The sequence below is a fragment of the Nasonia vitripennis genome (genome assembly GCF_009193385.2).
Source record: "Nasonia vitripennis strain AsymCx chromosome 2 unlocalized genomic scaffold, Nvit_psr_1.1 chr2_random0004, whole genome shotgun sequence".
Classification (NCBI taxonomy): Eukaryota; Metazoa; Arthropoda; class Insecta; order Hymenoptera; family Pteromalidae; genus Nasonia; species Nasonia vitripennis.
Window position 1 is genome coordinate 2,573,729 of NW_022279610.1, and position 12,603 is coordinate 2,586,331.

Genomic DNA, 12,603 nt, shown 5'->3' on the forward strand with positions numbered 1-12,603 from the left:
CCGAGCTTCGTCCGAACCATGTCGCACCGCTTTGCTGTTTTTACATGCTGTCCCTAGTAGAAATTCCGCTAACTGATCCAGTTAATACTTGCGCTGTCCGCTTTTGCTCAGTATTAGTTTGGCGAACGTTTCTAAGTTATTCGATTCTCATTGCGCGAATCGGCAGTGCGATTCGTGGCGTCCAGGCCAACATGGTTAGAAGTCATTTTTTATTACTCCTAGACTGCCAGACCTCAAGTTGGAATTTTACTCCACGGATTGTGAAAGTCAACACGGTGCAGACAAGCCGATGGGCTTCACGTGACTGCCAAGCCAGAGAGTTGATTAGTGGTAGGTGTTCGCGCGGGGCATGTCGCTGCGTTTATATAACTATAGGTATAGAGGGACGTTCGCATTGCTTTAAGTCCCTTTGTCAGTTTTCGGGAAAGCTCTTTGATCTAGCGGGCCTGAGTTTTAGGCTGCAACTAATGAGTGTAGCAATAGTTCCAAGCGATAACTTGGATTGTATTATGACCCTTTTCGTCAGGCTAATTCAATAATAGTATATTACGATACATGTGACTTAAACGGCCCATTATTACACGGCGTATAGATAGCGGCGTGTAGATTTACACGCCGTGTAATACTGGGTCGATTAAGTCACATGTATCGTATACTATTTTATAGCATCTGCCTGCCCTAAGTCAGCTATGTCACAACAATCCGTGACATAAACAATCCTGTACTGCACCGTGCGTAGCTCGATATGCTCAGCGATAAAGCACGGTGCAATAAAGGACTGTTTAGGTCACGGATAGGCGTGACTTAAACGCGGACTTATGTCACGCAGTGCTATTAAACAAATTCTTAAACAGTTTATTTTTAGTAAGGTAAAAATAATAAACGTCTATTTTAAAGAAATTTTCAACTCTACCATCTAAAAGCAACTACCTAGAAACAGAATATCCTGCATTTATTGTATAGAAAAAAAGTGGTCTATTTGAGATAAAAAGATGATTGTAGAATTTGTTTAAAAGTAAAATACGCGGACAAATGATCAGCAAAAAATATCCTGCGATTTTATATACCTACGTACGTATCCTGACCGTTTTTTCACGATCGCGACACGTAACTGCCTTATAGTTTTGTCATCGAAAAATGTGTGAGATGCGATATCTCACGCAATTTTCGATCGATCAGGCTGAAATTTTGGGAAGAGTCTCCTCTTGTACAAACCTAAAAACTAAGTTTTTTTATCTCGATCGTCTACGTTTTTTTAAAATGCGGGCACAATTCGTTTAAGTTTTGCGTGTTTTTTGTATAAAAATTTTGGTGTTACACGATTATCTCTGAGAGACTTTTAACAATTTAACTAAACATTTGTGTGCAAACTTCCCTCGTAATAGTAAGGTGCCAAATTTATTTTGGACTTGATCCTGCATGTACACGCAGAATGCGGTCAGATCACTAAAAACGGTTTTTTGGCTCTAACTCGAATTCTATACATTCTACGAAAAGAAGTTAAATAGAAAAGTTGTAGATCGAGGGAATATAACTTTTTCCTATGGACACTTAAACGTAAAAATGTTTTTAATTCGAGTTAACAGGCAAAAATCGATTTTTTTATAGCAATCATCCCGTATTTATCATAAAAGTTTGAGGCTATACATTTTACATAAAAACCTTGAATGTAAAAGTTGTGGATATTTTGAAAACACAATTTTCTACCATGACAAACATTTTTTCAAAACACATATACATAAACAATAACCCTATGACGATTTTTGGTACATATAATTGAATAACAATTTCAGTGTGACACGCCCTATCTGGCCCAAAAGCTTTAATTGATCAAGGCGAGAGCGAAACGCGAGCGTCGGTGAATCGGGCGAGCACGCAACGCGTGCGTCAGCGGTCGTGCCTTACACGCAAAACGCGAAGAGCTTCGCGATGCAAGTTGGCAAGCCACCGCGGCCGTAAGACCGCATGTAGCGTGCTAGTTATTATACAATGATAAAGGGAGATCGATCTAAGGTAAAGGGATTATTGTAGAATATTCTTATACGTAAAATACGTGAGTAACTAATTAGCAACAAAGTATCCAGCAGTTTCAGACGTTTACAGGTGAGTATTATTAACTTCCATTTTCATAAGCAACAAATTCGCAAATAAATATCCCGCATTCTCTTTTCATCTACTACAATTTTTCGACATCGTCATATTCAGGGAGTAGTAGCGGGGATAATTGGGAGTCAAGAGTTCATAATAGGATATTATAAACAGTGCTATTTTGCAGCAACTAATTAGCAACAAAATACGCCGTAGTTTATTTAATCAATAACCTCTTTTTGACTTTATCGTATTTCGGGGGTAGTCTGAGGATCGATGTGGCAGATAGGGGATGATATGGGGATAATATAAATCATGCTATTTTGCAGCAACTAATTAGCAACAAAATACGCCGCAGTTTATATTCTCTTATGCCCTCTTTTTGACTTTATCGAACTTCGGGGGTAGTCTGGGGGCCGATGTGGCAGATAGGAGATGACGGGGGGATAATATAAATATTGCTATTTTGCAGCAACTAATTAGCAACAAAATACGCCGTAGTTTATTTACTTAATAACCTCTTTTTGACTTTATCGTATTTCGGGGGTAGTCTGAGGGTCGATGTGGCAATTAGGGGATGATACGGGGATAATATAAATCATGCTATCCTTCAGCAACTAATTAGCAACAAAATACGCCATAGTTTATTTATTCTTATGCCCTCTTTTTGACTTTATCGAACTTTAGGGGTAGTCTGAGAGTCGATGTGGCAGATAGGGGATGACGGGGGGATAATATAAATATTGCTATTTTGCAGCAACTAATTAGCAACTAAATATGCCGTTCAAAGAACTTTGATATCTTAACGAGAACCAAAGATATAGCATCGTGGTCTGCTAGGTTAAGATTCAATCTAGCAGATCACACGTATCTTTTACAGGTATTGAGCAACTAAATTAGGAATAGTGTAACTAATTAGCAACTAAATACCCAGTAGGTTAGAAGTGTGCGTCGTGACCATGGTCTGCTAGCTTAATATACGTATTTTTTTCATATTTTTGTGGACACATTACCTAACCGATAAAACTTCCTTCAGATTTAGCTGTAATACAAAAATTGCCTTTACTAAAATAATAATAAATATTTTTTTGGTTGAATCATATGTTTAATATACTACAATTTTAATCGTTTATCTATACGTATATAATTATTAAAAATATTCTGACATACAAAAAATTGATTTCGTTTTTTGAGGTTAAATTCAATTGCATTTTTTACTTCATTTTTTACTTTATACTAATAATTCATAATTTTTTTCGTAAAACACTTCTGAAATGAATGAAAATTCTTTTTTATTTGGAATAATGCACGCACAAATCTCATTTCACAAGCGCCATTAGACAATGAACCAGAGATATATAGTAAGGAAAACAACATAGTTAATAACACCGGCACACAAAATAAAAAAAGTTGTCTGCGCGAGAAATCAGACCTATCTATCTTTATGTTTTTCGGGTCGCTGAATTCGAATATAAGGTCAGTTAGGCCCCACCACGTCAGGGTCAAGGTCAGTTGGAGGTCAAATTAAGAAGAAAAGGTTTAAAAAAATTAAAATGCCATATATTTAAGTTCTTGTGGTCGCTGAATCCAAATCCGGAATCAGTTTGGCCCCATCTCATCAGGTTCAAGGTCAGTTCAAGGTCAAACTGAGAAGAAATGGTTAAAAGAAATAAAAATGCCATACATTTATGTTTTTTTGGTCGCTGAATCTGAATCTGGGGTCAGTTTTACCCGATCACGTCAGGTTCAAGGTCAGTTCGAGGTCAAATTGGGAAGTAACGGTTAAAAAAATTAAAATGCTTTAATAGGGAATGCTTTAAATGCTTTCAAATAGGGATCAAATTATCAAAATACATTAAGAAAAGACTAAACCATGGTATCTTGGGGTTTTTGGGGTCGCTGAATGCGAATCCGGGGCCAGTTTAATCCCATCAGAACTTTCTCAAGGACAGTTGAAGGTCAAATTATCGAAATACATGAAAAATACACTAAAACATGGTATCTTGGGATTTTTCGGGCGCTGAATCCGAATCCGGGCTTATTACAACCCTATCAGGTCATGGTCAAGGTCAAATCATAAAGATTCATAAAAAGTAAAATCAAACCATGACATTTAGGGATTTTTGGGGTCGCTGAATCCGAATCCAGGGTCAGTATAGTCCCATAAGGTTATATTTATGGTCAGTTCAAGGTTAGTTCAAGGTCATGGACGTAAAGAGAGTGAAAAAAATAGTTATAAACTGAAACAATGCAAAAGGTAATGTAAACCATAAAGCAAAGAACAAAATATATGCAAGTACAATCGTATCCTTTAAAACTATATCATAGTTTGCTGCTCCTTCATTTACTTTAAATTTGTTAGAAGTATATGCAATTCAATAAAATACCCGTAAAAATATTAAGCCCATTACTCTTTTTTATGGTAACGAACTATTTTATTGGCAAATGATCTACGAAGTGGTTTACGCTTCCGCTTCTCTGATGTTGATGGTATATCTCTTTTTAACGACCAACAGTAATCTGCTAATTTACGTCCCATCTTCCTTGGTACCTGCGCTCCATTTCCTTGATATCTTGGTGAAATCTCTCTCCCTGCTATTCGCCGTAATCCCCTAGGTTTTCTGGAAACTCATCAACATGCGAATATAAAAAGTGTAATTTTAGATTCATTAGGCAGTCTTCATTATCGGGTGTCTATCTCAGTGTAAGTCCCAAGACGATTGATGTTGAATATCTTGGGTTTGTGTTAAGGTCTTCTTTCCCAAAAGGTTTCCAAAGTCATGTTACAGTAATCTTCATCTCACTTGTATCACTTGTATTTCCTACTTGATACGAACGGATATGAATATGCTGTTTGTTTGCCCCCAGGGTACCTCCACGTGGTGACGGTGGGAAACGACCGATTCTTTTTTTCGGTCGGCTAAACCCCTGGGTGAAGGGTTTAGAGCCGTCATGGCAGACAAACAGCAAAAAATTACGATGCAGGGATTCGGAACCCCAGTATCGGCGGCTGGTCAGGGTGAGCAAGCGGGCCCGCAGGCTTCGTCATCGAGCGACCGCAGCTCTTTGTTAGTGGGAAACTTGGCTTTCGAAGAGTATAATACTACAAGAATTTATCACTTGAGGTCTGGTGACCAAGAATGCCTTATAGCAAAACGGGATAGTTTTTGTTACATTTGTGGCAAGTATGAGACCCCAAAAAATAGAAGAAAAAACAATCAAAATATTAAAGAGCAGTACAAGAACATGTTTGACTTAGACATGAAAATTGACGAATTTGATTGGGTTCCTAAAATCATATGCGGAATATGCAGTAAAATGCTACAGAAAGGCAAAAATGGTAAAACTGAAGTAAAAATGAAAGTGCCTACGATATGGAAGGAACCTTTAAGGAAAGAAGACTGTTATTTTTGTAATACGAATTTGCATGGAGTTAATAGTAAAATCAAGTCACACATTAATTACGCTAACGTTGAAAGTGTCACAAAACCTATATATGAATCGTCAATTGATAAAAGAGAAGATCCACTGGGTACGTACGTAAGTGGAAGTATGGATCTTGAGGAAAATTTAGAAAGACATGATAAAGATGAAATGATAGAAGAAGAAATAGAGGAAGGAGATGTTATTGCGGAAGAAGAAAAATCGCCTGATGAAGACAATGAGGTTACTAGTACAAGTGATACAAGTGACGAGGAATACATCCCCTATAATGCTAAGAAGGAGAAAGGTCCACTTACACAAGAAAAAGTGAATGAACTCATACGCGATTTGGGCCTACCAAAGGATGGGGCGGAGTACTTGGCTTCATGGCTAAAAGAATATACTAATGAAGCTGGAAAAATTCAAGTTTCTTACTACCGAGACAGAGATAAGAAATATCGTGATTATTTCGCTAAAGATAAAGAATTTTCCTTAGTTTACTGTAAACATATAGTTGGGTTGATGAATTGCTTTAAACATGGGTGTTACAACCCCAACGAGTGGAGATTGTTCATCGATTCGTAGACGAGAAATATAAAAGCCGTTCTGTTACACAATACAAATGTTTATGCAGCCATTCCCATAGGATATTCGGTAATACTGAATGAAGAGTACTGTAATATGAAAGTAATATTAGACCGAATAAAATACAATGATCATAAATGGCAAATGTGTGGGGATTTTAAAATCATAACAATACTTCTGGGGCAACAATCGGGATTCACAAAATATCCTTGCTATTTATGTGAATGGGATAGTAGGGATAGAAAGAATCATTACATAAAGAGTGTCTGGCCCCTTAGAAAAAAGTTCGAACCTGGTTCTAAGAATATAAAAGAAAAGCCACTTGTTGATCCATCAAAAATTCTTATACCATCTCTGCACATTAAATTGGGACTTATGAAACAATGGGTAAAATCTTTAGACAAAGATGGTAGCTGCTTTAAGTATCTGCGAAATCAGTTTCCCAAATTAAGTGATGCTAAAGTAAATGAAGGAATTTTCGATGGCCCTCAGATTCATAAGATGATAAATGATGAAATTTTTGTTACGAAAATGAATCATACAGAGAGAGAAGCATGGTTATGTTTAGAGGACGTAATTAAAAATTTTCTTGCAAATCATAAGAGCCCAAATTACGAAAAAATAGTTTTAAATTTAGTAAATAGTTACAAAAATCAAGACTGTAATATAAGAGTAAGCTCATTGTCATGGAAAATGTTTAAAAATCAAAAGGATGATTTGTTCTTGAGAGCTATGGGGTTGACGATATGGACAAAAAGAGAGCTTTCAAACAGATGCTTAGAATTAGGAAAAGTATCGAATACAATTCCTGAGCTTTCTCCTGTTAAAACAGTCACTCCGAGGAAGCTAAATCATTTTTTAAGTAAGATATATATTGAAATAGTACCTTCAGTTTTTGTATTATCAGCAATTATTTATTTATAATAATATATTTACCTAGGAATTTACAGAGATCATCTTCTTAGTAGAAATTACGAAGAGGACAGGATTCGATTCTACATGAAAAAGTCTAGAAGGACATTATCGTACCATATACGTGACCTACGTAGAAAATGTATTAAAAGAGCTCGACAGCAAGCTCAAAGATCAGCTAGAGAAGCTCGAAGAGCAGCTAGAGCAGTTAGAAGAAGAGAAAATCAAAGAGAAAATGCCAATTAAAATTATGATTTTAAGTTAAATTTTTGACTATTTTTATAAAATGTTAATACGTATTTAAAAAAAGTTAGTAATTTTGTTTACGTAAACCTAAAGTACAAATATTAGCTAGAAATCTGAAGTACAAAATGTTTAAACAATTATAGTAAATTTTTTAAGAATTTGAAAAATTGTGATCAATGTACTAAAAACCAGTTTTTTTATTTTTGACAAAATTAGTGGTTTTGTTAATTATATTCAAAGTAAGCATAGCTAAAGCAAAAGTACAAACTGTTGAAATAATTAAATTAAGTTATTTTTTCTAACAACATTATAACAAATTCAATGTTATAAAAAATAGTAGTTTTAATTGTAGTTGGAGCTTAAGTAAAAACTGAAGCTAAATCAAAAGTAAGAAGTATATGCGAAATTACATTCTCAAAAAAGTAAACCATAAGAAAGATCATAACAAATAAAAAAAAGTTGCATTATAAACTGTGCATGTAAAATAATGTATCAACAAATATTTCTATGAATAAATTTTGTTATAACAATTTCTTGTATTATTTTTATTCTTTTTGTAGGTTTCATACTGAATAAACATTTTATATGATATTTATACTAGAATATTATAAAATAATTCCAATTTTCAATTTTAGAAATTATAAATAAAATTGTTCACAGAATTTACTCAGGTGATTTCTCATGTGAGAAATCAAAATTCATATGCTTACAAGATATTTGGAATGGCTTGAAAGTGAAATTGTAGAAACAAAAAAAGTACGTCAAAAAATTATGAATAACTCTGCAACAATGTGGATTTTAGATAATGAAGGAAATAAAATAAAAAAAGATGAAGATGTCAAAATTCATGATAAAGGAATTATACATAATACGACTAACAAAGATTCAATTGATGACGAAATCAAAGATAGAGAGGATGTTGCAGAAAAAAAGCCATTAAATATAAATATTGTAATGCCAACAAATAACACGGTAACTACGGATACAGCAGAATATAACAATAGTGAAAGTTTGTATTGTGATATAAATTTTGTATTATTTATAATTTATATATATATATATATATATATATATATATATATATAAATTATAAATTATAAATTATAAATTATAATATATATATATATGCATTTATTTATTCATATTGCAGCTCGCGAAAGATGGCGAAAAGCAGCTGGCAAACAACGACGAAATTGGTTTTTCAACAGAAATCAACCTTATTTTCCAGGATATAATCGACGTTACTTAAAATAAACATTATATGTACGTAGATTTATTATAACATGCATAAATAAAATAAATATGGTTATATAAATGTAAAAACAAATTATATTTCATTCTACATACCTGATGTGTACATTCCATACATAATATGGAAAAATCCTCGTACGCGTATTCTTAGAAAAAATTCCTCGTGAGTTCGAATGCTTAAAAGTCATCTTATAGAAAACAATGTAGTTTATATTACGCGGTATGGCTACTACATGTATTATAGTTATAGCTATAGGTGCTGTCGGTCAGTAGTCGTGCGCTTGCCACTGAAGAGTAAACATCGTTTGACAATATATGCAAACTGGCCACAATGGCTCACGTTACGAAGAAATTGAAAGGGAATAAAAATGTTATTAACATTATGGAAGGCAATTATGCAAATTTTAAGGATTTGTTTACAACGATCAAAGAGTAAGTATTATTTACATAATTTTAATTGGCTTAGAAAAATTTTAAATATATATATATATATATATATATATATATATCAAATTTTTATATTCAAAATTTCACTTCCATACGATCACAATTTTATGTTTATTACTTTTAATAATTTATATATAGATTGAGATAAAAAAAGTTTTAATTTCTTACTATTACTATTTTTAAAATTAAAATTGAAATATAATCACACTTAGTATTATGATAGGAAAATAAAATATGAGAAGATTACAATTTTTTTCAAATATAATTCCAATTATATGCATGAATATGTGTGTTGGCATGTGTGTGTGTGCAGTGTGCGCACTTGTTGACTGCTGCGTTAGCTGCACGTGTATTGTGCTTGTGCGCGCATATGTGTGTGTGTGTGTGTGTGCAGTGGGAACTTGTTGACTGCAAACTACTACATTAGCTGCATGTGTATTCACGCGAGTGTGTGTAAGTGTGTGTGTGTACGCGTGTGTGTATATGTGTATGTGTTAATTTTTTTATTGTTAAAATAATAGTATTGTCAAAAAAAATTAAATTAAAACATATATTTTTATATCAAATGATTTGAATATTTAAATTTGTATTTATATATAACTATAAAGGATAATTTGCAATAAATATTGACATTTTATTACTAAGTATTATATGTATATTTATGTATGATTGCAGGTCTAGATTTGGCATTAAGATAATTGAAAAGTCACCCGTAAAAGACATGAGCTTTTCAAAATTTTGTAAGCAGTCATTTCACATTGATGTTGTCCAAGAAAATTTAATTGTTCGGTGCACAATGTACGATTCTGATTGCGACAAACATTATGACAATTTATTTGTAAGTAAATAATTTTGATTTTATTTTAATTACTAAAATTTTATATAATACATAATATGATGCTCTATGACTGACAAATGGTGAATTTATTGCAATTAATTAATTGTTAATAATATAATAATAACTATTGATGTATTTATATATGATGCAGGTAGATGAGTATTATGATATTGCTAATATCATGATAAGACCAGCCAATAAACTATATAATAATTTAGGAGTTGCCTATGAATTGGCTGTGACGGAGGAAACTACGTTCACTAAAGTCAATGAATAAATTGATACAAAGACTTTAAGCAAATATACATATGCAATTCAATTCACAAAAATGGATGGGAATAATAACATTTTCAATTCACAAAATTCAATGATGTTGAAAATCTGGATGTAAAAACAAACATCAGTATGTATTTATAATTATATTCATCATTCATTATATTGTATTATAATAAATTTAAAATATATATGTATGTGACTAATTAATTTTTTTCTTTAGATGTTAGAGCAATCGTTAAAAGTATTGGAAATGTAGATGAGCTTAAATCTAAAACAGGTAATTTATTTAAAAAATTGGAAATAAGTTTGATGGACACAACATTAACAACTGTAATTTATTTTTTATCTTTATTATTACCGTTATTTTATAATAATAAATATATATTATATATATATATATTTCAGATAAATTTAGTATTATGGAGTGCGGATACAAAATTTGAGTATGTTAAGTGGGCGATGTCCTCGAAATTAAAAATTGCAGGATTTAACGATATTTGAGTAAAACTACGTTAAATAAAAACTGTACAACAATCATAAAGTTGGATACGACTTCAGAAGTGTCAAAAAGGTATAAAGTATAACATTTTCATACATTAACATAAATATTCAAATCTTTACATTATTGTTAAATATATGTATTTATGTGATTTTTTATAGGTTGAAAAAACTTTTGGAAGTAAATTAAAGCTTATACTTTTGAATTGATGTTGGCGTTAGCATATCTCAAGTAATGTAACCTAAAATAATAATATAAGTTTATTGTTTAATTTTTAGTTTCTAAAAAATGTATTATTTGATTTAAATATAGAAAATATTTTTCTAATAACATTTATACATGTGACTTTCTACTCTAATTTTTCCTAGATGTGCACTTTTTTCATAAAATTTTGTAAATTTACCTTCTTTCTTTATCGTTTCTTTATATTCAATTCTATTGTCATATTTTTCCCTTTTGATAAAATTAATAATTTATAATTTATTGTTTACATGATGATAATCATTAATTTTACTATAATTTTAAAATGTATATGTTAGGAGTGGTAATCTAACTGTACACAAGTTTTTCTTAGGCTATTAACAATTTTTCTGATATAATATATACAGGGTGACCCAATTTAAACGGGCACCGCTCATAACTCGTCAGGGACAGCCACAATCGAAAAAATGGTAGAGACCAAAGTTGTAGGATATCGAAGGGGCAACCCGATGGTGACCTTGGATTTGACCTTGAACGCGTTTTTCAAGGTCATTTGAAGGTCAACTTTGGATTTTTAAATAGGAACCCCATTCTTTTATTGCGGGAATGGAAAGAGCGGTAAATTTTACGTTCAGAATGGTATGTTCGGTTGCGGCATTGAAGGTCATCTCAATGTCCTGCAGCCAGAATGAAACCCCGCCTACGTAATTCCTCTAGCAACGCCAAATTAAAAAAAAGTGGTAGAGACCAAAGTTGTTGTATAGGGGGGGGGGGGGGGGGGGGAGAATTGTGACCTCGAATTTGAGCCAGTCCTACAAGGTCATTTCAAGGTCAAATCCAAGGTCACCATCGGGTTGTCCCCTCGATATCCTACAACTTTGGTCTCTACCAATTTTTTTAATTTGGCGTTGCTAGAGGAATTACGTAGGCGGGGTTTCATTCTGGCTGCATGACCTTGCGATGACCTTCAGTGCCGCAACCGAACATACCATTCTGAACGTAAAATTTACCGCTCTTTCCATTCCCGCAATAAAAGAATGGGGTTCCTATTTAAAAATCCAAAGTTGACCTTCAAATGACCTTGAAAAACGCGTTCAAGGTCAAATCCAAGGTCACCATCGGGTTGCCCCTTCGATATCCTACAACTTTGGTCTCTACTATTTTTTCGATTGTGGCTGTCCCTGACGAGTTATGAGCGGTGCCCGTTTAAATTGGGTCACCCTGTATATATAGTGAGTTTGAGTGCAAAAAGTTCGTTCAAGAAAGTATGAAGAGTAATACAAAATTATTTCGAAAATTTAGTCTAGGCGTTGTGCAGAATATCGTATATTCATTATGTATAGTGAGTTTGAGTGAAGAAAGTTGATTTAGTCATGACATGTAAAACCGACTGACAATTTGAGAATGAAACCACTTTCAGTCGTTATAATTTTGAATCAGGAAAAAAAATCTTTCCGGACAAAGATATTTATGGTAAATGATTGCCTCTAAATTCAATAAAAGCATCAATTTGGGCATTAGGCCCATAATAAAAAAGATAGAAAATTTATTTCCTGAAAAAATGAGTTTTTCGAAAAATAACCTCGATTTTCTGGTAGCCAAGGTCTGATTTACAGTAGAAAACTCATTTGCGCATTGATTCTCTAATTGAGTATACAGATATTAACGATGAAATATCAAAATTTATTTACGGCCCATGACTTTTTTTGAAGAGAACAAAATCAACTCGAATATCACTAGTGAGAATTTGGTTACATCATCCGACAACAGATGGCGACACAGATCCTGCCAATGATTGACTTCGTCAATGTTTGAACATGAAGGCATTTTCGCACCC

General features: G+C 33.0%; 2 protein-coding genes and 1 long non-coding RNA gene across 21 annotated transcripts in view; all 3 read left to right on the forward strand.

The window, feature by feature from the left end:
• LOC107981865 (ubiquitin-protein ligase E3B) overlaps positions 1-12,603 on the forward strand; it is a 583,577-nt gene that overhangs the window by 285,152 nt on the left and 285,822 nt on the right. The gene's annotated exons all lie outside the window — the stretch shown is intronic.
• Positions 4,707-7,447, forward strand: LOC116416302. The gene is made up of 2 exons (XM_031924044.1): positions 4,707-6,958; positions 7,037-7,447. The coding sequence occupies exon 1, from the start codon at positions 5,041-5,043 to the stop codon at positions 6,094-6,096; it is 1,056 nt and encodes a 351-aa protein (XP_031779904.1). The 5' UTR covers positions 4,707-5,040; the 3' UTR covers positions 6,097-6,958; positions 7,037-7,447.
• LOC103316039 lies at positions 9,260-10,807 on the forward strand. Its single transcript, XR_512174.3, has 6 exons — positions 9,260-9,405; positions 9,628-9,790; positions 9,942-10,193; positions 10,287-10,396; positions 10,472-10,637; positions 10,727-10,807. It is a non-coding gene; the product is annotated as an uncharacterized LOC103316039 (long non-coding RNA).